This window comes from Squalius cephalus (assembly GCF_949319135.1).
Source record: "Squalius cephalus genome assembly, chromosome: 23".
NCBI classification, from domain to species: Eukaryota; Metazoa; Chordata; class Actinopteri; order Cypriniformes; family Leuciscidae; genus Squalius; species Squalius cephalus.
The window spans coordinates 13,938,000-13,965,937 of NC_137144.1; the positions used below are offsets into that span (position 1 = coordinate 13,938,000).

At 39.3% G+C, this 27,938-nt stretch overlaps 1 protein-coding gene across 2 annotated transcripts in view; it reads left to right on the top strand.

Moving 5' to 3' along the window:
- The window catches only part of otud7a (OTU deubiquitinase 7A), a 77,397-nt gene extending 60,161 nt beyond the window's left edge, over positions 1 to 17,236 (top strand). For both annotated transcript variants that reach the window (XM_079859475.1, XM_079859476.1), the window contains exons 8-13: positions 931 to 1,043; positions 3,453 to 3,580; positions 4,904 to 5,053; positions 13,645 to 13,759; positions 14,509 to 14,593; positions 14,910 to 17,236. In XM_079859475.1, coding sequence (XP_079715601.1) covers positions 931 to 1,043; positions 3,453 to 3,580; positions 4,904 to 5,053; positions 13,645 to 13,759; positions 14,509 to 14,593; positions 14,910 to 16,427 — 2,109 coding nt within the window. In that variant the 3' untranslated portion in view covers positions 16,428 to 17,236. The remainder of the gene's footprint in view (positions 1 to 930; positions 1,044 to 3,452; positions 3,581 to 4,903; positions 5,054 to 13,644; positions 13,760 to 14,508; positions 14,594 to 14,909) is intronic.
- The last annotated feature ends 10,702 nt before the right edge of the window (positions 17,237 to 27,938 follow it).

Sequence of the window (27,938 nt, forward strand, 5' to 3'; positions counted from 1 at the left end):
CTTTTCTATTCAGTGACAATTTTTTTTCTTGCTGTAACTCAAGCGTGTAAGTGTCAGTGTATACAATAATTATGTGTACTGACAAATAAAGGGACGTTTAGCAAATAATTGAGACTATAGACAGCTCTCAAACTGATTTTCAGCCCAATTTATTGAATTGCCATCACTGTCAGAGTGATAATGTATAGCAAATGCAATCGATTTAATCACGCATGAATTGTAGAGCAGCCATTTAGGGACTGGTGTCCCTAATAGGACGTACTTAGAATAAGAAATTATGTTTGAAATCATCTAAAAATCCCATTTTTTTACAGTTGTTGTGACAAAAGTGATTGTTTGAAAATTTTCGGCTTTCTGTGTTTTCACTGTTATACGGAAGGGGGCGCTATTACGCACCTTCTGAAAGAGTACCAAATCTCCTGAGCAAAACACAGGCGAAAAAGATGCAGAAACATGCAATGTAAGCAGATGCATATGCAAAAAAAAAAAAAAGGAAAATAGGAAAGATGTCAGTCAATAAACGGGAAAACAAAGTAAATTGCATTACTTATTTGAAAAAGTAAATTAAAAGTAATGCGTTATAAAAAAAAATATAAATATATAATAAATTATATAAAATATTATATAAATATTATATAAAAAATAAAAGAAATATAATAAAGTAAAATAAAACAATGCAGCCAAAGAATATCTAGAAAATGTATTAAATTATAAACAGATTTAATAGATTAAATTATAAAATTCAATATATCAATTTTTTTGTTGAATGTTTCTTTTTTAATAAGTATAAAGTATTAATTTATGGTATAAGGACAGGTGGTTTTGACAGGTGTGATGGATATAAATGGAGCATCTCCAGTAATATCAAGAGGAAATGTTGCAAGTGATATTGTGGGACGTTGTATATGAGAAATCTCTTTCTCTCTGTAGTCGGGGCTGGTGTACACTGAGGAGGAATGGGAGAGAGAGTGGAACGAATTGCTGAAGCTGGCCTCCAGTGAGCCACGCACACACTTCAGCAAGAACGGCAACTCCAGTGGAGGGTAATGCTCACCCACACACCCTCACACATTTACATATTATGTTGTTATGTCACTTTCAGTTGTCTTTCCATTCCCACCTGCTGTATAGATATTCCGTTTCACTACAAACATGTAGTCTTATGCCAATAACCATTTACAACAATACAACATCAAATGCTTCGGAATAAAAAAATCATATCAGCCTCCAACACACATTTACCCATCATAATATACACATACACACATTACATTTTGTAAGACATGAGTATGTCAGAGATAATGTGCAATGATTTCCACTCAAACTGTGGGCGAGCTATGGGCTGTCCCAGCATGCCCATCTTCAGATCCCATAGATCACTCACACTGCACTCAGACTGCTATTAGAGGCCACTAGAGATTAACTCCACCCAGCAGCTACACTTAACACATGACTTTTAGACACTATGTCATTTTTAAAACACAAAGAACCCATCAAGAACCTTCTTTAGCAATTTGAGGGACTGTTATAATGCATGGAGAATAATGCAGTGCATGGTATTGAGCTTATTATGTGATTGAAAAACCACTTTATGCTCATTTAAAGGTGTGCCACTGCCACCTGGTGGCACTAATTGGAGTGTTACATTGTATTTGGCTTCATTCAGAATTGCATATTGCTAATACTCTTTCTGCAATATGTATACTGTGCACAATATGTACAATATTTTGTGCACAATATTTTCTGAAAGGCTATACCCTACTGAATTTGCCAAATTGTACACTGTGTGGAACATTGTATCCCACAATAATTTGTGCTTGAAATGAATTTCCATTTCCAATGGGACACATGAATCAGAAGTAATGTCAGCCTTAAAGGGAAAGTTCACCCATATTTGAAATGTCTTTCATCAATTACTAACCCTCATGTCATTCCAAACCCGTAAGACTTTCGTTCATCTTCGGAACACAAATGAAGATCTTTTTGATGAAATCTAAGAGCTTTCTGTCCCTCCGTTGACAGTTACGCAACTACTACATAGGCTAATTCTCTAGGCTAATTCTTCTCAAAAATGTAGTTCTGTGTCTCTGTGGTGTTTTCAAAACATTTTTCTGTTGTTTGAGAATTCTGACCAGCCCAGCATAGCAACAGTGGCTCAACCAATCGCATGCATTTGGGGTGGAGCTATCTATTTGTTCGACCAATGGCAGAAAATGCGAGTGTTAGGGTAACCTGTTTGAAAACAGTCAATATTTGTGTTGTTCCATTTGGTGACGCTAGTGCTGCAGAATAAAAACCAGAACAGTTGATCTCAGGTCACAGATCAGCGAGGTGGAAACTCTTCGCTGGAAGTCAACAGGTTTCTCCTCAGTAGTGTCAACTGAAGCGCTGCGGTTGAATTCAAGTTTCGACCGCAAATTCAAGAATCTTGCTTCAGAAGGAAACGTACCCCTTACCTTTAATCTGCCTTCTGAAGTCACCCTGACTGGAAAGTGAAAGCATCAACCGCCAGGTCTCTGGTCATGCTTCTGTCTTCTGGCTTGGAAAATGCAGCTTCCTGTTTTTCTCACAGAGATCAGGGTTATGTGTGCTCTCACAATAGTGAGCTAAATTTGAACGGCATCCTTTTTACTTGTATACAAGGACTAAAAGATTGAAACATCAGTCACTTTATTCAGCTATAAACAACGACATAAACAGCTATATACAATGTTTTGTAAGTCTGGTAGAGTATTTTAAAAGTCTAATACAGTTTCTATACAATACTATACAACACTTAAGGGAAGTGTTTATAAGTGGCATGAAGGTTATTAATTGGAATGGTTTGCCTATTAAAAAGCTTTTAATGAGTTTTGGCAGCATTTCCACAATGGAAAGAGGAAAGTTTTACATCAATACTGTAGATGATCCATTTAAATTTGAATCCTTATTAATTCTGAAATGTTTTAGTGAGATTTTATGAACAATTAAGTACGAGATGTTATAGTATATACTGTGAATATAGTCACATGGTCATTTTCTGTGCTATTTAGCTGCTACACGTACTTTGCATACATTTTTTTTAAATTAGTCGAGATTATTCAGTATATACTGTACAGTATGCAGTAACAGTGTGCAAGAAGTCCATTCTGAGCGCAGCCATATTTCTAAGTGCTTTACAATGCATTTAGAAAATATGATGATCCAAAATTCTTCTTCAGATTCTTATGTAGGCATTAAGTATCTGCTGTCTGAGTCTAAAGCTAAAGCTCACTCAAATTTGTTGTAGATCATTAGACGTGACATTGTGGTGAATTGGAAGCTGCACACATTGTTAACAAAATGCTGCTTTAATTAGAAAGTATTGTCTGTATTTCCTTACTTTCACCATTATACAACCGCTCTTATGTCATGCGAATTATATTGTACATCAAATATTCTACTATATGTGTCTGTGTGTGCTTCTCCTAAAGTGTGGACAACTCAGAAGACCCGGTTTACGAGAGTTTAGAGGAGTTCCATGTGTTTGTATTGGCCCATGTTCTGAGAAGACCTATCGTGGTGATAGCTGACACCATGCTCAGAGACTCCGGAGGGGAAGGTAAGATTCACAACCACAGTCACTTTTCCAGCCAGAATATGTGCATTTATTTATTCAGACCACTAGAGGGCTTTATCATTTTCTTTTTAACCCTGTTTAAATAGAAAACAACTTTATTTCCAATTAAAGCTGTTATCAAGAGTTATTAAATACCTCACCTTTATGTGACTGTAATTACATGCTTGAATGCTTTTAAGGGATTAGTATGAACCAAACCATGACTTTCTTATGGAAGCTTGTTTCCGCCACTGAATAAAACATAAAAAGGGTAATTGCGACTTTTTATCTCACAATTCAGAATTTTTTTATATAAACTCGCAATTCTCACTTTTTTTTCTCAGAATTGTGATATAACTCACAATTGCGAGTTATTAAGTCAGAATTGTGTAATATAAAGTTGCAACTGCAAGTTATAAAGTCAGAATTGTGAGATAGAAACGTGCAATTCTTTTCCCCTCAGAATTGGACTTTATAACTCTTAATTGTGAGTTTATATCTCGCAATTCTGACGTAACCTGCAATTGCGAGTTTATATCTCGCAATTGGGAAAAAAAAGTCAGAATTTTGAGGTAAAAAGTATCTTTTAAATTGTTTTATTTCATGGTGAAAACAAGCTACCATACTTTCTTTTGTGAAGAAAAAAAAAACACCTTTAAAACTTCAAAAAGGAAACAAAACCTTGATATTTACATATGACTTGAGCACTAGCACCAGTCTTTATATGAAAAATTTGTTAGAAATTTTTTACAATTATTTCATTTTTCACTGAAAATATTGTCTTCTGCCCTAGTTTTCCATGTTACATTAATGAGAGTAGTTTCATGAACAAACTATTCTTTTGAATCAAACGTTTTCAGTTCAACAACTATGTAAAGTTCATTCATTATGAGACAACTTAAATTCAGTGATAAAGCAGCTCTACAGAAAACAGTAGTGTCATTATTCAGCTCAATTCAGTTCAAGTTTTGTTCTCATCCGATAGTGTAGTGCAGTTGGATCAAGAATATTGCAGAACATTAATTGTCCACAATTAAGCAAGCCAAAGGCAACAATGGCAAGGAACCCAAACTCCATCAGGTTCCATTCATTTACAAATTCGGACTAATTCGTTCAACTCGCTGTTTCAATGATCCAAAGATGATCCAATGGAGCAGAAGATTCGCCTTTATTTTATTTTTGTATGACCTTATTCCTTTAAGATTCAGTTCCACCAGTGTCAACGAAACATTTTAGTATGAATTTAGTCTTTAAATTAAAAGTAGATGAATTGAAGTTTCATATAGACAAATGAACTATACCATTTTTGTTGTGCTTACCTTGCAGCTTTTGCCCCCATTCCCTTTGGAGGGTTGTACCTGCCGCTGGAGGTTCCTCCCAACCGTTGTCACTGTTCCCCGCTGGTACTGGCCTACGATCAGGCCCACTTCTCCGCCCTGGTGTCCATGGAGCAGAGAGACCAGCAGAGAGAGCAAGGTAGACACCAAAACCATCAACCGATCTCAGCAGATTGAATTAAACAATGACACAATGAGATGATACAGCAGTGGTTAAGTAGGTATGTCTAATTGATATTAACCCTTAAATGCATGAATGTTTCGCCAATCATTATTACATATTCGGCTCTTTAGCGACCCGGATCTATATCTAACACGGATGGATCTCTACCTGTCGCGATTATATCGATTATATTGGAAGGATTCAGTTTAAGCAGATGTTTTATTCAATCATCACTGTCCTCATCAGAGCTCATTTCCCTGTACATTCAGCATCTGCCTCATCTTCTCGAACTCAAACATATTCACAAAACTATTATTTTCAACATCTTCAAAATCAATATTTTGATCGCTGACAGCTTCTTCACCAGATCCACCATCAAGTGACAGTGACACTAATATTAGTCTGCGTTCAGTACTTGGCTCTGCAGTAAATCACTGAGCCATTTCAAGTTTTGCTGATGATACTTCCTATTCTTTTGTTGTCTCTCTGCCGCAAAAATAACTGTCCATGCCTATTTTTTCACTGCGTCTTTAGTAAATCCTGACAGTAGTTTTTTAACGCCAAAAGAGGGTTTGCGCTGGCTCAAGTTAGTAAATCTGGCCCAAAATGTTAAAAATCTCAGTGCACATTTTGTATACTGCAGACTGTAGAAATGGTATGAAAAACCTGTTAGTATGCAATACTAAATGTGTGTGAACTTGAAGTCAGTGAGGTTTAATTATTTGATTTGCTGATTCATTCATCCAATTCAAGCTAGTAGTTTTAGCAAAGAACCGACTCGAATCCATCTCATGCTGAATGAATAATGCAGACCTGAAATCTAATTACCTTTGATCAATTATTAAACGCACATTTCGTAGACTCCAGTCGATCAGAGACTGAAACAGAAAAAAAAAAAGGAACTATATTGTTTAATACTGTTTCAGACTCTCTCAAGGAGTCTGGCTGCCAGTTAAGTACTTAATTCGCTGTCTGTCTGAAATAGAGCCTCCATTCTAGACCATTATGGTTTATCTTGTAATCTGTATAGTATAGTGTAATGTGCAATACAAAGTGCCCCCTCAGAAGTATAGTCTGTACACTGCAGTGTTTCCAGTGTGAGGTAAAAAACAACACACAACAGGCTGATGTTGTCTAGGGCTGAATGGGAATGCAGGCAGGGATCCACTCATGCTTCTCTCTCTCTCTCTCTCTCTCTCTTTCTCTCTGTCTCTCTCTCTCTCTCTCTCTCTCTCTCTCTCTCTCTCCCCCTCAAACCCCCATTTCACGGACACACTGAGGCTGTCAATACAGTAAAAGCTGTTCTCCTCTCACACACACACACACACACACACACACAATCCTTTAAATCAGAATATGAATTTTTGTGAAAATTTTACTTTTTTAATGGAGGGAGTAGTCACATGTTGAATGCCTTATAGAAAAAATGCCAATTTAACCTCTGTAGTCCCATTTAGCCACTTGTTAGCAACCGCTAAAAGCTTTAAAACATGACAAGAGGGTATTACTGGTGTATTGTATGTTGTAGAATAAAACATGAAAATATCTTGAGCTTGTGCTTACCACAGACCTTATTTCAAGCATTTAACCCTTTCAAAAAGCCCATTCAGGACAATGGAACCAGAAGAGCTAAAATGCTAACTCATTTCTGGGTTTTGGCCTACAAAAATACCTGCAAATTTCAATTGCTTTTCAGTAAACCCTGATTAGAAAAAAGTAAAAGTTTGACAACTAGCCCCCAAATGTAAGTTTGCCAAGTTAACTCTGATTTGTTTCATTAAAGAACATATTAGATGAAGTTTTGTGCCATAAAAATGGATAGAGACAGCATTGTCTGTAGTTTATGTAAATAACATGTCTGGGTGATGTTTTTTTTTTTTTATAAGACAACGGCTTGGTTGAGTGTTTATCCCACTAGATGGCGCTCTCTCCTTCCGTTAACCGCAAGAAACCTCCTTGCACGTACCCGATGACCCCAAAAGCATGTGGTCGGTTTGAAGCAGCGGGTTGTTGACAGATTAGAGGTCTTCGCTGTAGTCCCATTTCTCCAGGATATGAATGACTGACTCCTCTGAAAATAAAATAAAAACACCTTGCTCACTCCCGTCTGGAATACAGGAAATTGGTGGGTTGCCAATCTTTTTCTTTTTTAAACGTGTCATACTGGATATCATTTAACATTCATTCATATATTATATTTTATATTATATTACAGTTATAACTTTTAAACTAAACACAATTGATTAAATAACTCACCAAGTAGTTTCCTCTTGCACAATTGATGAACACAATTGATTAAATAACTCACTAAGTAGTTTCCTCTTGCTTTATGAGACACCTGAGCTACTTTATCTGATAAAGTTTTGAAAGGGTTAGAAACTTTCCTCAAGAATGACCTAATAGCAAATTAATGTATAAATGAAATCCAGATGGGAAAGTCATTTGCAGTTGTATGTGGTGGAATTAAATTATCTCAACAAGTATGGAAAATCACACAGAAGTCCCATCCACACAAATTGACAACATACACTATTTTCGTTTCTTTCCTTTAATGGAAAAAAAAGGCATTGAAGAAAAATCATGAGATTGCAATTTTTTTTTTTTTAACTATCAACAACCCTAAAATTGAACTCTAATTTATGTTTTTAATGATCTAAAAAAAAATTCAAAGTAACCCTAGTTGATAATTACTGCTTGTGCTGTGCAGAGAGGTGAAGAAGCGTTTGCCTCGGTTTCTTCTGAGCCAAATTAGGTCAAATGATGCAGCGTGTCTGGAGACAGTTAGTACCATGAGGCTCCACATACACATTTACCAGTCCTTTACACAAATGTACACACACAACAGGGCATCTCCCTCTGACTCATTTCCCCTGATTCTATTCTTACCCGATCCCTCTCCCTCTTTCGCTCTCTGTCCCTAAAGAACCACTTGGTCTATGCCGTTTAGGGCAGATCAGTCCAGGCCAACCCCTCATGTGGTTTAGGCCCTAATCTGCTCCTCCCAAACCCCTACCTCCCTTCTTCCACTTCCCGACCGAGAGTCTGTCTCTGTGTGGCTGTCTTGGTGGGTGATACCCCCCTCCCCCCTCCCCCCTCCCGGATCTTCCGCTCGGGTCTGCCAGGGAGTGCCCGTCTGCCCAGTGTGTGTACAGGTGCCAGCGGTTTCCCGAGAACACTGAGACTCTTTTGTGTATATGTGTGTGTGTGTATGTAAAAGAGAGAGAGAGTGAGAGAAGAGAGAGAGTCAGAGTTGTGTGTCAAAGACTCTGTGACATTTTTCACGAGTTTTGTGGCTTTTGGTGTTTGCTATCTTTGAAAATCTATAATGTTAGTCTGAAAGTTTATAAAACAATTTGCATTTGGCATTAAAAAATTACACTCTTTCTCTTGCAGAAAAGCAGAGCATAAATTTGGATGTCTCATTCTGCACTCGTGGGCGGGTCAATTTTTTGTCCAATCAAATTCTTTAGAATGAAAATGCTTCACCCAAAAATGAAAATTCTGTCATTAATTACTCACCCTCATGTCGTTCAAATTAAGACCTTTTTGATATTTTTTTCTGTCCCTCCATTGACCAGCTACGCAACCAGCACTTTGACGCTTCAAAAAGTTCATAAAGAGATCATAAAACGAATCCATATGAATTCAGTGGTTTAGTCCAAATTTTCTGAAGAGACTCGATCGCTTTATATGATGAACAGATTCAATTTAGGCTTTTATTCATATAAACAGAAGCTCAACCAAACCTCATTGGTTCTTGATGAAGCTCAAACGTGCTGCATAACACGAGAATGAACCTCATTGGTTCTTGATGAAGCTCAAACGTGCTGCATAACACGAGAATGAACCTCATTGGTTCTTGCTAAAGCTCAAACGTGCTGCGTAACATGAGAATGAACCTCATTGTTCTCGCACATCAAGCAAACATGCTTGAGCTTCCGTTTACCACAACTGATGTGAGTTGATGAATGTTTAAATGTGAATAAAAGCATAAATTCAATCTGTTCATCATATAAAGCGATCGTATCTCTTCAGAAAATTACTAAACCGCTCTATTCATATGGATTAGTTTTACGATCTCTTTAGCTGTCTTGGAGCTGTCAATGGAGGGACAGAAAGGTCTCCGATTTCTTCAAAAAGATCTTCATTTGTGTTCTGAAGATGAACGAAAGTCTTACGTTTTGGAACGACATGAGGGTGAGTAATTATTGACCGAATTTTCATTTTTGGGTGAACTATCCCTTTAATACCACATTCCTCTGACTAGCAATACAGAGTAGCATAGTTAACAGCTGTGATGTAAATTAAAGCTGTTTGTAAAAAAAGAAAAGGGACAAGCCTGTCAGTATGTGTATAGCTCAAACTTCCTGTTTTAAAATGCGTCACCAAAAAGAAGAAAATTGTGTCAAGTCAATTCATGGGGTTTTTACATTAGTAGTCTACTTTTGGCTCTCTTTGCTGTCGTCATTCTTCCTAAAAATAAAAACAAATCCTCAGACTCTTATTCACCCATGCACACACACGCACACACATTTGTTATTTTATCATGGTGAGGACTTCCCATTGACTACGTTAAGCTAATTGTAGTAGCTATACCTCAACATGTGTGTCCTTTAATTTTGTAAATAAGATGTTATTTAGTAATTTTATTAAGATGTTTTCATGAAATCATCATTTGCACTATACAGATAGCAGAACCTTTACCTATTCCTTATGGTTAGACATAAGCTACAAAATAATAGTCAAGGTGAACAAAATGTGGTCCTATACGTTTCATCCAATTTTCTCTTTTTACTCGTGTGATCATTCTTTAACCACAGGGCAGTTGCTCTCACTGATTTTAGTCATTGATTTAAAGTCAATTAATTTAAGCTGTTTTTGTGTTTTAAGGCCCTTTAGAATCTTTTTTTTTTTTTTGTGTGTAATAGAGGCACTTTTCCTGCGGGTTGCAGACATACTAAATGGCTTCCCTGTAACGTGCCATGCTAGTACTGCTTTAATGCACCTTCATTTTTCTGTGGTTACACTTTATATGACACCAGTCAACCAATAGGAAACTTGTGTTGCTATTTTGAGTCATGCCTCTCCAGTTTTATGAAGACCTCTATTTTCTTTGGCATCTGGCGGGCAGCTTTTAAAGTTTCATCTTGTAAGAATGAAAAACCTTCTTGTGCCATGACCAGCTCACACCATGCTTGGGTTAAAAACATCCAAACTGCAGATTCCATCAACAGTAATTATCAGGAGTCTTTCGGATATTTCTGTAAACAGTTTGCGTGGTTTATGTGGCCCTGGAAAATATGTTAGGCAATCAGATTCCCTCTCAGAATCTCCCTCTGAGATTCATGTCGAAGCTTTGTTTAGCTGCATGATTATTGTTTACAATGGCTGTAAAATACACAGCTGCGAACGAAACTCCTGAATTCACACCTCATCAAGCACAAGCACGGTTTGCGTGACTAAAGAGGACTAATTGTTTTCCTTAGTGGGCGCAACTGCAGTGATTGATATCACCCACCAGAGGGGGGAGAGTCAAGAAAACCTCAACGATCCTAGGAAATAATGCCTTGGGATCATTCTCAAAAGGATTATATCACACATGCCGCACATGACAGATATTCCCGCTCATTGCCTGTCTAACTTTCCTCAGGCGGTGCCATGTCGTGCAGCCAGACCCACTCGGCATACATCAACCTCCACATCCTGCCAACAGAATAAACTCTGCATGTAATGCACTTGTAATGTAGCATGTCAGACTCCATGAGCAATGTTGTCTGTCAACAACTTCTGTTTGTATTATCACGGCAGCGCTCAGCAAAAGACCTTATTTACAGTCTCGTCATCTTCTGGTTACTTGTCTATTATCACTCGCACTGATGTCTCCTGTTTATTCAGTCAATGTATTTGGGTTATAATAATAGTACCGAATACAAACAAATATTCCAGGAATCAACGGCCCTTGTTCCTTGAGAGCGGCCCTCGACGTCACAGTTTTCGAACGTATGCGTTTGAAGTGGGTCAGTCAAGGACAGGTCTGCATGACTGCCAGAAGGGATACAAAATACATTATGCTCCAGTCCCTCAGGGTAGAACTGGCAGTGGTGGTGTTTGGACCTGGAATAAGCCCAACTGGTAACAACAGTGAAGCGTGTGAGTGTGTATGCTAGGCCAGAGAAAGGAGGACAGCTGCAGTGTAGGAGTGGGGACACAACCCCACATAGCTCCAGCGTTCACCGTCTGACCCTACTCTGGTGGGAAACTGTATCTATGTGTGTGCAACGGGGAACACAATGGGGTACTTGTTGGCCCATGTGTATGAATTGTATGTTATTCCGAACAGTGTGTGCTCTACTTTGGGAATTCCACCTACATTTCTTTCAGTTTGGACTTTGGATGCTCTTTCTTGTCCTGGTGTGACTCCCCAAGAATTTGACCCACAAAATGCTGGAAGAAACATCATAGCCTCACATGCGCCAGCAGTTTGTGTTTCAATAATATTGAACAGAACGTGATGGTTGGGGTAAATGATTTTGGCAGCTTTGATGTTTTCTTGGATCAGAATGTTTTGTTGATCTTGGAACTACATTCCTATCAAAGAAACATAGTTGTATATGAGCTTTGAGATTGTGTAGCAATGATGTATGTTTCTGTTAGTCAGTGTTATTCTGACATTATTTTCAAAGTTTTTTGTTTAATTGACAAATTTCTGTTGTATAACTACACTACTCATAATCCCAAGAGATCCGACTTTAATCCACCAATCAGAGAAGTTCATGTTACTATGAAAACTAGAACCACGTCATAACAGCTCAACAGTGACCTTCCACTCCCATGAAATAGTGTGAATGGCAGTCTCTCTATACTCTGAAGCAACATATTTCTATCAGAATAATTTTGCAATAAACTTTTTTACTTTTTACTTTATAATCAACAAGTACAAATCAGTAGTTTAATAGTAGGCATGTTTGGACATTCAAGACAAAATTTCTTGCTGAAGTGAAAAAGTTGGGAATTCTTAGAGGGTGGACTGAGATTTTGGATTATATGAATGTTCAGTAGACCAGCTGGACATTTTTGGCGCTTGTTGTTGCCAGGATTGTGAACTAAAAGACGTGAGTGGGAGGCAAAGTCGTGTGCTGATTGAAAATTTAACAAGGAGGAAGGGAGGAAGAAAATTTAACAGGGAGGACTTCTCTACACACTATAATTTGTGCTACAGTTTCTCTACAGTTTCATAATTTGGCTAAAAATTTGACATATTGTGATTTGAACTGCTCTAAGATAAACTGGGTTTTTTTTGTTTTTGTTTTTTTTAATAATTGGGTTTAAATGTTCCTCAGTCCATGTCTTGTGAAATACTGGTGTATTTTTCTCCTTTTGTGATCTTGTGTCATATTATTAGATTTGTATAATAACTTGTTAGAAATTGTTAGAAATTTGTATTATGAACTTAAGCGCAAATCTTGAGTGTAAATTTTGTGGTAAAATAATCCTATATGGACTTATCATGAACTGATTTTTTTGGTACTTTTTTTCTGCCTTACTACACAAAATGTATCTCTCCTTGACCTTTTCTTTCACACACACACGTTCATTCAGTACTGTGACTCGATGTCTCTCACTCCTACTCTGCATAGTGTCATTTAAATGAGTCACTGAAGAGCATTATGTTCACTGTGAGTTCTACCCAGCAGTCACCTGGCAAATGGCAGGCCGTTCATGAGGAGAGGAGACAGTTTGTTCTATCAGTGAGAGCATGTTTGTGAGAGGATGGTCACAACCAGAAGGGGCTGGAATGTCCTCTGTTTAAACATGCTGTATTTTCGAACAGTCACGAGAACTGAATCTCTCTCTTTATCTATTTTGCTTCAACCCATTCTTTCTTTTCAATTCCATGCCTGTGGTCTGAAAAGACTAGTCAGGTACAGTGATGAATAGAGTGACGTGAAAGGGGGGAAAATGGAAGTAGTTAGAACGGATGGAAGGCTGTGTTATTTTCTTTTTAGGAAACAGTGCCGCACCCAGGCCTGTTCACGTATGTCTCACGTACCCCTTGATTAATGTTGAAATGTTTTTCCTGTCAAATGGGTGTTGGAAGCATTGAAATATGATTTTTGTTTCTCTTACAAGTTTTGTTTTTGTTTTTTCATACCTAGTAGTGAAGGAGTAATGGATGATTCTTTGTGAGGAGCAGCCCAATGAGTCAGTTTTTAGGAATAATTCCCCTGAAAATAAAAAATCTTACATTATTTATTCACTTTTTGTGAAAGTGAAAGAGCATTATGCACTGATAATCTCCACCTGTTAAATTAAATATTGTGCCTACGATACAGGTTGGACGTCAGTTTAATCAAACATAATGACAAAACCTTAAGTTTTGGGTGAACTATCCCGTTAAGAGAAGCTAAGCAGTGTAGTCATTAATCTGAGCAAGAACACTCTTTCCCTAGTCGTAATATCTACCTATTTGCCTTAAAAATTGAAACTAGTTTGTTTTGAAACTTGTTGCAACCTGGTTTGCATCCCATCTAAATCTTTCATGTTTTCTATATGTCCCTCCCTTTCAGCCGTCATCCCACTGACTGACTCTGAGCACAAGCTGCTAGCGCTGCACTTCGCGGTGGACCCTGGGAGGGACTGGGAGTGGGGGAGAGATGACAATGACAATGCTAAGCTGGCAAAGTAAGAACCCACTTTTTCTCTCTCTCATCCTCCATCCACCACTACAGCAAGTTTAGCTAAATTAAGTTAATAACTTGTGAGCATGCTCTAGCTTGAATGAGAGGTAATTGAGACAAAGGTCAGGTAGGGCCAAATTATGGCATCTATCTATATGTTATCTTTAACATATGAGGGATTTAGAAGGGTTAAATCTGTCCAGAATGGCACCAGGCCACATTATTCTCACAGAGGTCGATCTGAACTTGAATGACTTATCTTAAAGCCTCATTCAACAATTAAAGCCTGTGCATGTTCCAAACTTTTATCAGTTGCATATTCTTGCATTTTGTCTTATGGTTGAAAAGATTTATGCAGGATCTTTCCAGTGACTTTCCAGAGGTCAGCCAATTAAAGCATATAAATAAATTGCAGCAGCACCACCCCAGCTATGATTTACAGAAGGAAGAACTGAGACACAAAACACACATCTGCGATAAAGCAACTGTAATGAGTTGGCCCCCACTCCATTGGCTCCATAATGGACTGATGAATACAAACTAATTGCTGTCATTCTCTGGAAACAAGATTTATGCACTGATTGAGTTCCTAGTTGCATGCCTCAAATGGTTTGTAATTTCTACCATTCCTTCACTGGCACGTAAGAGATGACAAGAAATTGCAGCAGGCCTCATTCGAGCTGATAAAAACCATTTGTGCTACAAATCAGGTTTTTAGAAAAGATGTTTGACTATGTTCTCCTCTCACTCTAGTCTTATTCTATCACTGGAAGCTAAACTAAACCTTCTGCACAACTACATGAATGTAACATGGATTCGAATTCCTTCTGAAACAAGGGTAAGTGATCATCCATTTATTAGTTGACAAAAATTCTCCTGGAGGCAGGGCCATGCACATATATTTTGAGGGGCATTTCAGGCCACCCCCTGAAGTTCCAACCCTGCTCCAACACACTTGACTGTTTTTTTCACATATTCCTAAAGACCTTGGTTAGGTGGTTCAGGTCTGTTTGGTTAGGGTTGGCACTAAAATCTGCAGGATGGTAGCCCTCCAGGAGAAGTTTTTTTCCCCCATGTTTTGTAATATTTGACAACATTACTTTGCTAAAGGTATCCTCAGTTTTGAGTCCTTATGACCGATCTGTGTATTACAGGCTCCCTTGGCTCAGCCCGAGTCGCCAACTGCCTCTGCAGGTGAGGATGTACAGTCTCTGGCAGAATCCATGGACTCGGACCGGGAGTCTGTTTGCAGTAACTCCAACCTCAATAATGGAAAGTCAATGAAGGAGAAAGACAAGGACAAGCAGCGAAAGGACAAAGACAAAACACGGGCAGACTCAGTGGCCAACAAACTGGGCAGCTTCAGCAAAACTCTGGGTATCAAACTTAAGAAGAATATGGGTGGACTTGGAGGACTTGTCCATGGCAAGATCAGCAAGTCCACCTCAACAAATGGTAGAACGGTAGAGAACGGAGAGCAGAAATCTAAGAAAAAGGACTCAAAAACACGAAAAGGGAGCAAAGAGGAGTCAGGCCAGTCAGCCAGCACATCCTCCTCAGAGAAGACAACCAGTCCCTCACCTACAGACCGCGCTTCTGGTAGCTCACCTGTTGAGAGACCGCCAGGATCAGGCAAAATCTCGGGTGATCGGACACTGGACAACTGGAAGTACAGCACAGATGTCAAACTCAGCCTGAACATCCTTCGAGCAGCCATGCAGGGTGAGCGCAAATTCATCTTTGCTGGGTTGCTGCTCACCAGCCATCGACACCAATTTCATGAAGAGATGATCAGCTTCTACCTAAGCAGCGCCCAAGAACGCTTCAGTGCTGAGCAGGAACAGAAGAGAAAGGCTGAGGCTGAGAAGAAGCCTCAGACCAATGGGGTGGCGCTAAAGAAGCCTGAGCAGGAGAGTGTTTTCCAAAGGGAGCGTTCAGATAGCTCTCCACCTGAGAGTTGCTCACCGGTGTTGCACCCTAGCCATAATCTTTCCCAGGCTGTGAAGGTCCAAGAAAGGGGAAGCCCAAAGCTTGCTGCTTCTCCCATCCCGATACCCATCCCAGTCTCCATCCCAGGATCCTCCATGTCCCCTGTCCCTTTCTCCTCCCCTAGTAACGGTGCTAAGAGACCTGGACCAGTCCCTGTTTCAGCTCACTATAGCCATACACCACCTATCCAGAGGCACAGTGTCATCCACCTGAGGGATGTCAATGTGCAATCATCCAGCTATCAAGATGAGTCCTACAAGCCAATGATAGGCACTCTCAAAACTTGTGCCACCTACCCCCAGCAAAACCGCTCACTGTCCTCTCAGAGCTACAGCCCAGCCCGCATGTCTGGCATCCGTACTGTCAATGCCGTAGACACCCTACCATACAACATGCCTGGGGAACATAAATCCCACACTTATACCAACGGCTTCAACACTGGCGACATCCGGGACTGTCTGGAGTTCGCAGATGAGGACCCGATGCCCCATGCCTGGCTGGGGCAAGACAAAACCAAAGGGCAGAGTGGTGTTTGCCCAATGTACTGTTTTCAGCAGAAACGCTGCAGGAGGGAGAACTGCACCTTCTATGGCCGACCCGAGACAGAGAACTTTTGCTCCTACTGTTATAGAGAGGAGCTGAAACGCAGGGAACGAGAGTTGAAGGTGCACCGACCTGGATAGCCCTGCAAACATGCACACATATATAGCCACCCCCCAATGTGTGTGAAAAGAACAGCAACACCACCACCTTTTTTGCACTTTGCAAGTGATACAAAGAACTGGCATAACATTTTCCTACTATATTTAAGATCGGCCTCCTTGTATTCTTGTTACTTTACTCTCAATAGCGAACAGACATTGCTTTACAATGACAGGAAGTGCAACCAGAATCAGTTTACAGCTTTGGCCAGAGATTGTGTTATTGTTTGTTCTATGTCCAATTGAATTCAGTCTTTTACTTGTTCTAGAGTAAAAGCTCTTGTCTGTGCATTTTGCTCAATCTGTGTTGTAAAACTCCTTGTACATGCAGAAAGAGATGTAAAAGCATATGTCAGTCTCTAATGGAGTTTCCCAAATCATAGAAAGGAAAACTCAGTTTAGAGGTCATTATAATGCAATACTTCACAGCATAGCTCTTTGGAATCTTAATACTGAATAACATTGATTTTGCTGTGCATTGCAAATAATTACAAGGGAGGGAGGTCCACTGTTCAGCACTCTGATTTTTTTGAAAGCAATAAGTTTGTTAACAACCGCCACCCCTCCCCCCTTTTATCTATGCATTCATGACGTCAGCCATATTCTACTTTTCACCATATGATTCTAAGGGATATCGATATGATTGTAAAAGGTCTGCTGTACAAGGATTATTATGGTGGAAAATATTCAATATGTGTGCTCTCAAATTGATCTTGTGACTTTCCATCATGCACTATATTGTAATATAAAGCCTTTTCATAGGAGGGTTTGCATTCCATCATGATGATATCAAATGAAACCTCACTATTGTGTGCTACTTGACATCCGATACAGTAAGCATTTGACTTCCACTCACTGCTGTCTGTATTTGCAATATATAACAGTCATGCTAGCGAATGCTAAGTTACAAGAACCACCTTACCTGAGGATATAAGTATGAAATGCAAACCCTAACAGTATATACTTCAGCAGTGGACTGAAGGTGGAAAGCTTATGAAACTGTGTATGTGTAAACTGTTTAATACCTGTTGGCACAGCTTGGCTACAAGCAACTGGCAACTGCTCATCAACATTCTGTAGCTAACTCATGCTAACACTGCCATGCTTGCCTCTCATGTGCCAAAAAGGTCCCTCACCTCCATTTAATTTGTCCTCAGGTATATTAGTCTTAACCACACAATTTTGATGATCATATACATAGAAGTAACTAAATCTATAAATGTAAAATTGGTTATTTAAAGGTTCAAATCTACCTCTGAAAAGCATTTTAGATTTTTGACTCGTATATTACACAGCAGCGTAAAATCATGTTCTGACAAGGCAGTGTGGAATATATATATATATATATATATAACTTCAATTTTCATGTCTACAATGGAAATGAAAAATGTGGTGACACAACAAATTCATAGCCAATCAGAACATGTTTTATGTTTAATAGACCAATTAGATTGCACTTTGGGTGGAGCTGCCCAGTTAAACCAAGCTATGGACAACATTTTCATATGTTGCTTGGTGCAGTAATATTTAGTTTGGACATAAGCTCATATTATTTTACTCTTTGTCAATTTGTAGGATACGTTGTTTAACCAAATCTCTACATGTAAAAACTGGACATTTAATGGTACAAGCCTACCTTTTTCTTTTCTTTAAAAAAAAAAAAATCATTTCAGATTTTGCTCACGGCAGTGCAAAAACAGTCACATACAACAACATGCTAAGCTACTGACTGACTAACTGGCTAACAAACATACAAATGTACCACAGCTCACAGTGCTAGTTCTCATTGTGTGCTAGAAAATCAGGATGTTACAGGTAGCTGCACCAATCAAGTTAACTAGCATGACTAGCGTGTTAGCCACTTTGTGTGCCTCTGCTAAGCAAAGGCCCCACCAAGTGCTTTTCTACTCAATGGACAAGATTATCATAAGAGCAGCGCTTGTTGTGTTTTGTTGTGTGGCAGTGTCCAGGTAACCAACTCCGTGTCTCTGTGAGTGTTTTGTCTTTCCTGGCCAAGGATGTCCACTGCTTTGTTCTCTTCCCACATTTCTACACCTCCACAATTATGTGTCTTTTGCCTCCCATCCTCCTGCTTTTCCTCTCCCTCCTTTATATTGGACAAGCTCATGGACTCTCACTGTCTTAGAATTGTAAAATATGATTTTGTATTCATTTGAGAGTTTTACACTACTTTAAATTATTAATTTGCACATTAGGTACTGATGTAAATAGCAGGAGAAAAAGAGACAAAATAAGATTAGTTGTTAACTATGGTGTCCGTGTGGTTCTTTTAATAGTTCTTGTGGAAGAAAGGTGTGTGCTTGAGTGCTAGCAGACTTGCGTGCCTGCGTGTGTGTTTTTCCTCAACGTTCTGTAATTTGAGCAGCGCCCTAGGCTGTTGTTTCAGGCTACAGCATACAACACCCATATTAGACTGTCTGCCTTCTCATAGGATTGAGCCTTGAAACTGGAATAAAATCCAGTATAAAAACTGCAGGTCTTGTGGTGGTCAGCTTCCATATCCCTGCAGTATTTGCTGTCAGTCGTGGAACATGGCATTAGCATGAAACACAGCACCAAACAGCTGCCCCTCAGGTCACCTGTCTAACATCTGCCAGAAAAGCCTCGCCCTGACAGTGAACTCTCTATGTTGTACGTTCATTTAAGATGAACATTTTTCGCATACTGTACATAGAAGGATTTTAATGGCCTGGGATTTAAAGCACAAATCAGGTCACTCTAAAGAACGGGAGGTAAATAGCTTAATAATTTGGGTCACCCCTAAAATTTGAATCATGCATATTTTAAGCCCCTTTACCTTTGAGACTCTGAGATATTATGAATTGCGAAATACACCTGTGGCTTATCTGTTATTGACAAATGTCATCTGCATCATGCGTGAGTGATTTTACAACTGTCTGAAATAAGATACTCTCAAGTTTTTGCAAAAGTATCACAGACACACCCACACGTTTTACTGAGAGCTGATCCAATGGCACATGGAAGGGAAGATATAATTCTGCTGATGTAGAAGCTAGGTCACTCTGCCAAGAACTGAACTGTTCCAGCTGTCATAAAGATGTAAAAATGACTTTGCATTCAGCAAACCTGTTCACTGTAGTTTTATCAGTGGATTTCAAATTTAAAAAGAGGTACTTAGTATCAAGTAGTCGAGGTTTTTCATTTTGTTTATATACTTTTATGATGATAAAATAAACAATACAAATTTAAATTTAGTAATAATGGAAATCTCATTTATGTTTTATTTAAGCATTGTGGTCTTTGTGTGGGTGGACTGTCAGGGTTTTTTACCTTATAATCGTACAGAAGCACTGCACACAACTGTACAACTATACATTATCTCTGACATTCACATAAAAGTCAACCTTCGCCTGGAGTTTTATTGACAGGAAATGGCCGAATCCGCCATTTTGTTTGACAAAGCAGTCAGGAGAGTTAAGCCCTATTCGGGCGGGACTAGACTGTCCATTTTAATATCAGTGTCAGGTAAAATACTTATCTAGATTTCTCTGCTCACGTATGTAGGTTTACTATAAACAGCCAAAACAGAATATAACTCATACATTGTTTAGAAAACTAGTCCTATCCGAATAGGGCTTTAGTAGATTAACGTCGGTGGGCTTGAACTTGAAAAACGGTGTGTTCCGCGGTTGAAACAACATTCCTTCTGATGTTTATTTGATGCTATAAATGAACTATTATCTAAATTCATATCAAAAGTAACCTTCTCTGTCCTGTCTGTCGGCGCGTTGTCCACTCTGATGTGTTTTTCACTGCGTGAGAACATGATGTGTGGCGTGAGAGCTTGAGATGGCTTGTCGGTAACTAAAGAGGGTGGGTCTTTGCAAAGTCAATTGTCGCATCAAACCTTAATGATGTTTTATTAACAAAGTTAAGGAGGAGCACATTCAGATTATCTCCCCAATCAGTGCGAGAGCAGGCATATATATATATATATATATATATATATATATACAGTATAGAGCCGACTTACCTCGTGAATTTGTGAAATGGCAGTCGACGTTTTGATTAGAATACACCACATCTGGACTGCCGGTCTCATACAGTTTAGCCTCAAAATATAAAATGTTTCAATGCACCCGGAAAAAAATTCCATTTACGCAGATCGGAACTTTATGCAGCTTCCGTACTACTCCATTGTATATGTATTACTTCTGGTCTGTCAGTCGTCGGAGAAAAGAAAAGGCAGCTTAACTAGAGCTTTTGGTCTTTCTTTGCCTGTTTCGACAATTGCGACAATTCATGGGATTGCTGCCGGAACTCGCCAGGTCATCTATCACTGCTTCTGTGGATATCAAATAAAATGACGCATAACGTGTGTTCCTACCTCCCGATTGTTGGAACTTGCACTGTAAAAAATGCTGAAATCGTGATTCAAGTTAATTAAATTTAAGTATTTGAGTTCATATTAAAACCTCTGACTTGGTGGCGTGCACAGACCGCGATACGACTGAAAAGGCACTTTACTATTAGCGATTAAAGGGGCAGGGGCTCAAGGTCCCCCTGTGCACACCACTGCTCTGACTTTTGATCAGAAACTTGGCACATTCAAGCAGTGTGAGATGTTATCTCTTCTGAACCTCTCAAAGAGGCATGTGAGTTTACTTAGATCTTTTTCTTAGAAAACTCTGAGACCTTTCCTGAATGCGAAAACCAAAATACTACTGACATACAGTACGTGTAGCGCCCTGACCTCTCGAGGGGTAAGCAGAAGGGGAAAGATGTTTTTCTTTTCAAGCAGGCCACATGATCTCGGCTCTCCCATGACCTAGTTTGCGTTTGTGCGCAGCTCTCTTCAAAACATCACCCAGCCTGTGATTTTTTTTTCTCTCAGAAGTCTCTTGTCAATAATCCAACTTTCTCTTCAACGGCTTAGTTTTTCAAAACAAATGTGAAAAATTTCTGAAGAAAAACAGGAGAGACAGTATAAGGTCATGCAGTTCTTTGCTAAAATGTTGTTTGTGATCCATGTCTTTCCTGCATTGGTGGAGAGGAAGACGGTGAATGTGCTCAACTTGGGCATGGCATGCCGTCATGTGTTTATTGGACTGAATGTTAAGAGGTCTTGTGACACGGCAGCCAATGCTTTATTGTGCCTTACAGTACTTGCAGCACGAGGCAGCGATAGTGTACCATTGTACGCGGCCCCCGGCGGAAACACTTTACAATCGTGACTCTCCTGACTGTTGATACCACAAATAGATTTCATACTGTTAAAGCAATAAGCCATTCTTTAACATGGGTAAAGAGGGGTTCTTAGGCATTATGTGAAGCGGAGTACTTACTGTAAAACAAGCTTGCCTGTGGTCATTTTATGGTGACATGCAGCCTTGAATGGCTTATTGTTTTTAAAAATAGTAATAAATCATAAAAACAACAACAGCAATAAAATAAGTGTTCATTATTTTCAATAAATAAAAAAATGTGGATAAATATTATAATTAAGAAATGTATAAAATGGTACATTATGCAACGCAGTATAGGTCTAACAGATGTTCGGTCTTTTATTCTTATCATTTAAATTAATAATTATAATTATTTGTTAAATAAATGTTCAATAAATAATTAAAATGATTCATTTAAATAATCAGAATGAAAAACAAAATGTCTGTTATGTATGTGCTGTGTTGGATAATGTCAAATTGAAAAACAAGAAAAGGAGTGCGGATAATTCAGTCATTTTGAAAAATATTCAGCATAAACAATTAATTTAGTTCAATTGTGTCAAATAATATAGTTTGCCTATAGTGTCCTAAACAGGCTCTGTTCTAAATTACAGTGCGCAAAAGCTAAAGTATCTCTACCATGTAAATCGTCCTCATGTTTTTAAACCAAAAAAAAAGTTGTTTTTTTCTGTAGACTGTTTGTTTACAGCAAGGTTTAGCAGGTTAGCATGGCTATTTTAGCCCCGTTAATGCACTAAAAGCTAAAACATCTCCTCCATGTAATTCTGTGTCCATCCATTTTCCCAAGTATTTTCTTGTGTGTGTGTTTTTTTCTCTCTCCTTTCTGTGGGTTGTTTACAGCAAGTGGTAAAGTTTAGAAGGTTAGCATAGCTACTGTACATTAGCCTGGTGGGCATGCTAAAAAGCTAAAGGATCTTCCATATAAATCTATTTTTGTACTGACTTTTCCCCCATGTGTATTCTTTTTCTGTAGTCTGTTTATCCACCTTATTTTAACGTTATTTCCCTATAGCCAGGCTTGACATTAACACCTGCCAAATGCGGGTGGATTTCAACAGTGGTGTGTAACACAGTCACTCCTACTTGCCACTTTGGCAGCTTGAATTATATAATATATACATTTTACAATAGTAGTCTTTTAAAAAGGCATCTGAAATAATAAACTAAGTGCAATGTAGTATTGTCAAAAATTCGGTACGTATCAATATATATCGAATATCTGAAACGCTTCCAATACTCGATTTACACAGAATAGATACGTGATACCAGCTGCGCGTTCTCGCTCTCTTATCTCTCCGACAGCAAGTTGACACACAAACCATCCTCACCTCACTCACTCGTTTAATTTGCTCCGGATGAATATTGTTACTGTTACAGGGCTTGAATTTCAGCGTGGGATTGCGGTGCAGATTTTGTGCTCACACCCTTAAGTGTGTGTTATGTTATGTTTTAAGTGAACGGTTGAGAAAGAAAACGCATGTGTAACAGTATATTGGATCCGTACGTCAGATCTTAAAGCTACACTGTGTAACTTTTTTAGTTGATTCTTAGCAAAAAACACTTAGTTCTTTCAAAAATATATGTGCTCATTAATATATATTTACTTCTTTCAAGTAATAAAGTATTCTCTTAAGTTTATAATCTGCCATTGAAAGTACATACGGGTGAGGGGTTCGAATGCCGGTCGCCATGTTGCCCCTCCATCTTGAAACTACATTAGCCAAAGAGGGACATGCCTGTAAATTCAAGCTTCGCCTTTTGCGTTTTTCACTCAGTGACACCGTGACGAATGCGAGGGGGAGATTACTCGCGAGCTCGCGAGTGCCGGCAGATTTGAAAGATAGTGTGGTGTGTGTGTGTGTGCGTGCGCGTGCGTGCGTACTCACATTTGAAAGAGAGAATTAAAACGTCAACGCGACAGACAAATCAGCAAGACCATAGTCAATATTGGAGTAACTTTTCCCAGATGGAAAGAGCTCATGAGGAGAAAAGATTTTAAAACGGACGCCGAGGTTGCCTGCTTTCTTCTCGACAGGTAATTCAGCCTGTTGTAATTCATTTGTGTAAATTCGAAGTTTTATAGTTGCTTGTCTAACCATAGCATGGTTGTGCATAACGCCAGAACGACCTCTAGTATAACTTCATCCTCGCGTCAATGGTGAAAAAGTTTTGTTTACCTTGTAATATAAATCTGTGCTGCGACGGATCACAGGTGATGAATAGTTTTAAAGGCGCAATTTTTTAAGCTATATAAAAAAAAGGACACTGTAAATTTTTGTTATTTTTAATTGCTTTTACTTTGTACACATTGTAACGTTAGCCTAATCTGATTATGCTGGGATAGCCGATTCCAAGGGTGACGTTTACGTCCTGACATCTGTCCTGTAGTTTTATTCATTTTAGACGTATTGTTTATTATTGTCATGGACAAAGTGATAACTGGAAGCCATGTTAATCTTGGAATAATACGGCCACCGTAGGAGTTTAAACGCCCTCGGAATTGAGAGGAACAGAAACTAATTTTCACTGGGTAGTCATATACAATTTCACCGCTAGATGGGGGTAAAAATCACACAGTGTAGCTTTAAAATGACACCAGCCTAATATACCTGCTGCCAAATTATGAGATAATATTAAAAATATCTATATGGCCGTTTTTCCCCATGTTATCGATGTCAAAATTGTGACCAGTGAAAATTCTGAGTGGCTAGTAACTTTAGAAAACCACTAGCCACAGTGCCTGGTTAGCAAAAAAGTTAATGTCTAGCCATGTAGCAGTAAATCAATCTGAAGTCTTGCACATTCACAAAAAATAGCTTAATTCCGCATTGCAAAATAAGGTGGATAACAAGGGGGCAAGGCTAGCAGGTTAGTCTGTCGTATTCCTCATTTGTAAGTCGCATTGAATAAAAGCTTATGCTAAATTAATAAATGTAAATGTACATGTGTGCTAAAAGCTCATCTCTTCCATGAAATATATGCTTTTGTCCTAGCCATGTCCCCAACCATTTTATTTTCCTATAGGCTGTTTACAGCAAAGGGTCAAGGTTTAGCAGGTTAGCATGGCTATATTAGCCCGATTAGCGCACTAAAATCTAAAGTATCTCTTCCATCAAAAACATGTTCTAAAGCATTTTCTTGTCATTTTTCTGTAGACTATTTACAGCAAGGAGTCAAAGTTTAGCAGGTTTGCATGGCCTCATTAGCCTGTAAGCTGATGCCATAACTATGCTTCTTATTAATTTCTTTCTCTGTTGATGGCCTTTTTTGCACACTAATTGTCTATGTGTAGCCAATCAAAAAAAAAAGATCAAGATGTTAGAAAGATTGGAGGAGAACATAAAGGTCTTTGTGCAGGTGAATCAGCCCAGCCTGTGTAGGCGGTGTATGAGCAGAGAAAGGAAACAACCAAAATACTCACTGGTGGGAGTGTCTTTTCACTGGTTATTCTGAAAGAGACAGTGAGACAGAGAAAGACTTTTCTTCATGTGTGTGTGTCCACAAGATTTATGGTTGCAATTGAAACCATCAACAGCTTTTGCTCTTTTGGCAGAGACCGGAGAAGCCCTGAGATGGAGACACACCCTGTGATCTGTGTTGCCACTTGTATGGAAACAATTTTCCAACAAAAACCCTGATCAGAAATGCTAATTATCATTTTTATGTTGGTAACAGCGGTGTCTGTTTTGGCTCTGACATGATGAGACCAGAGGAAATTAAGCTTCTAATAAATATGTATGCTTATTTTTTGCCAAGATCGACAAGTTTTTAAATTAAAACAAGAGGACTGACTGTAACAGCATGGATCATCTCTGTTTTAGCAATGCTTTTACCTCTACATCTTGAAAAAAGCTGCAGTTTTTCACTGATTAGGTATATGTATGGTTTTTTTTTAATGGACACAAATATTCAGATTGGTCTAGACCATTTTAAATGGACAGAAGATGAAGAAATTACCTTGATTCTGGCCAAAAAGTACAATTTTAGCTACATATGGTAGTTTTTCTTGTTTGATTTGTGCAGTCGTAGAAGAACAGTGTGCGCCAGGCTTTAGCCGCCCTGCTAGGCAATGATTTATAAGGCAATGAAAAATAATTTACAGCACCTTAAATGAAAAACCTTCACATGTAAGTCTGCTTTGATGCAGAAGTCTGAAGTGTTAATTGGTTTCAGAACTGTGTCCACCTACTGTACAAGCCAGACGGTTCATATACACAAGCCTTTTTAGCTTGTAGATGCTAAATGAGGTGTGTCTGTGATCTATGTGTCCCCAGAGACAGATGTTCCCTCTCACTGTGAGAGAGAAAGAGAATGTGATAACATTTTAACCATACTAATAAATAAATAATGAATAAATAATAAAATTCATAATATCTAGTAAAATGGAATGCATGAGTGTTATTTGTTTTACTGTTTTTGCATTTATTAATATATCCAGGCCACATCTGGTACATGCGGATTCCACAGGGTGGAATGGGGTATTGTCATTAAATGTTTTGTTTAGGTTTTAGTTTTGTTATGTGCTGTTGTCATTTCTATTAATTTATTTAGCTTTAATTTATTTTATTTAAGTTTTACTTATTTAACTTAGTAAAGGCAACATTTCTAGTTTCAAAGTTTATTCAAGTTTTTTTTTTAAGTTTAAGTTTTTCATCTGATAAATATATTACATTTTTTTTAGCTTATAATTTCAATTATCAAAAAACATTTTAATAGTTTTAATTCCCTTTCAGTCGCTCACGTTCAACGTCGACGTGACAACGTAATTGGGATCACATCAGGGAGCCCTATCATCTTCGAGTGTCTACAGAACGAGCCAATGACTGTTGGCCTGTGTGAATCACGTCATGCGCCCCGCCCCACAGCGCGGGTATAAACAGGAAGCGGGCGACCGCACACATTGTCTTTCACTTCGGAGCCGAGAGGTTATTTGACTTCATGAGTGCTGCAAGAAGAGACTACAGTTGGAAATTCATCTTCAACTCTGTTCCAGCGTTGGCGTGACGGTGCGATCAGCCGTGGTCGCGAGCATTACAGCTCACAACTGCAGTTTTCACAGCACTACACTGTGTGTGTGAGTCGGTTCGGTGGGCGTTTCCTGAGTTATACTCATTACAGCCGTGGCTACCCCTGGGTGCCTCAGCGCGGAAAGAGTTTTATTTTCTCTTTTTTGTTTTCAACTAAAAGAGCAACACAAACGTGACCCTGCGTCCTTTTCAGGATGTCATTCCGCTTGTGCGTTTCTGGATGCGGTCGTTCTCTGGCGCAAGCAGACGGCCACAATAAAAAAAAAAAAGTTTGTGTTCCCACAGCGAGAATATGACTATGGCTGCGTTGAGATCGAGACTTACTTACCTCAAGGGAGGTGCAGTCCCCTCGCCTATGCCCCGATCTAGCGTCTATTCTGCCCCGCAGAATAGGCCTACTTCGGCGCTTAGCCAGGGTGATCTAAGGATTACCGTGAGGGCTTCACCGCTGAGGCAATCTCGGTGGGCCCCTCACGTCTCACAAACCCGGCCGCCACTGGAGCTTCCAAAAGAACGTGCTGGTCCTTCTCATGAACAACCAGCCGTGTCTTTTGGGGCTCCTCTTGACGACCAGATGTCAATCGCAGCATCAGAGGGGGAGGTTCACTCCTCTGGAAATGAAGATTCGCCTGCGTTGCCCCCTTCCGGGAGTGTAGCGATGCCTGAGTTCAATCCAGAGTGGGCAGCTATGCTTTCCCAGGCCGTCGGGAAGGTCGGGCTTAAGTGGAACCCTCCATCACATCCCAAACCTTCTCGGCTGTACGATTGGTTTCTCGGGGCGGGTTGTGCTGGTTCTCAGCAAGAAGGGTTAGTTCTCAGTTAGTTGGGGGTCTGAGAGTCTTGCGTAGGGTGCTGGATGTGGCAGCAACCATAGCGTTTTCCAAGGGATCCCAATTACTTCGTCACGTCGATGTTACGTTGAATGTGAGCGACTGAAAGGTAATATCTCGGTTACTAATGTAACCCTCATTCCCTGAAGGAGGGAACGGGAGACGTAACGTCCCGTCGCCACCATTGCTGACCATCGTTGTATGGCCGTCACTATCTCGGCTCCTCAGCAAAAAACAATGTGTGCGTGCGCACACTTCCTGTTTATACCCACGCTGCGGGGCGGGACGCATGACGCGATTAATGCACGCCACCGGTCATTGGCTTGTTCTCTAGACACTCGAAGATGATAGGGCTCCCTAAAGTGATCCCAATTACGTCGTCACGTTGACGGTACGTCTCCCCTTCTC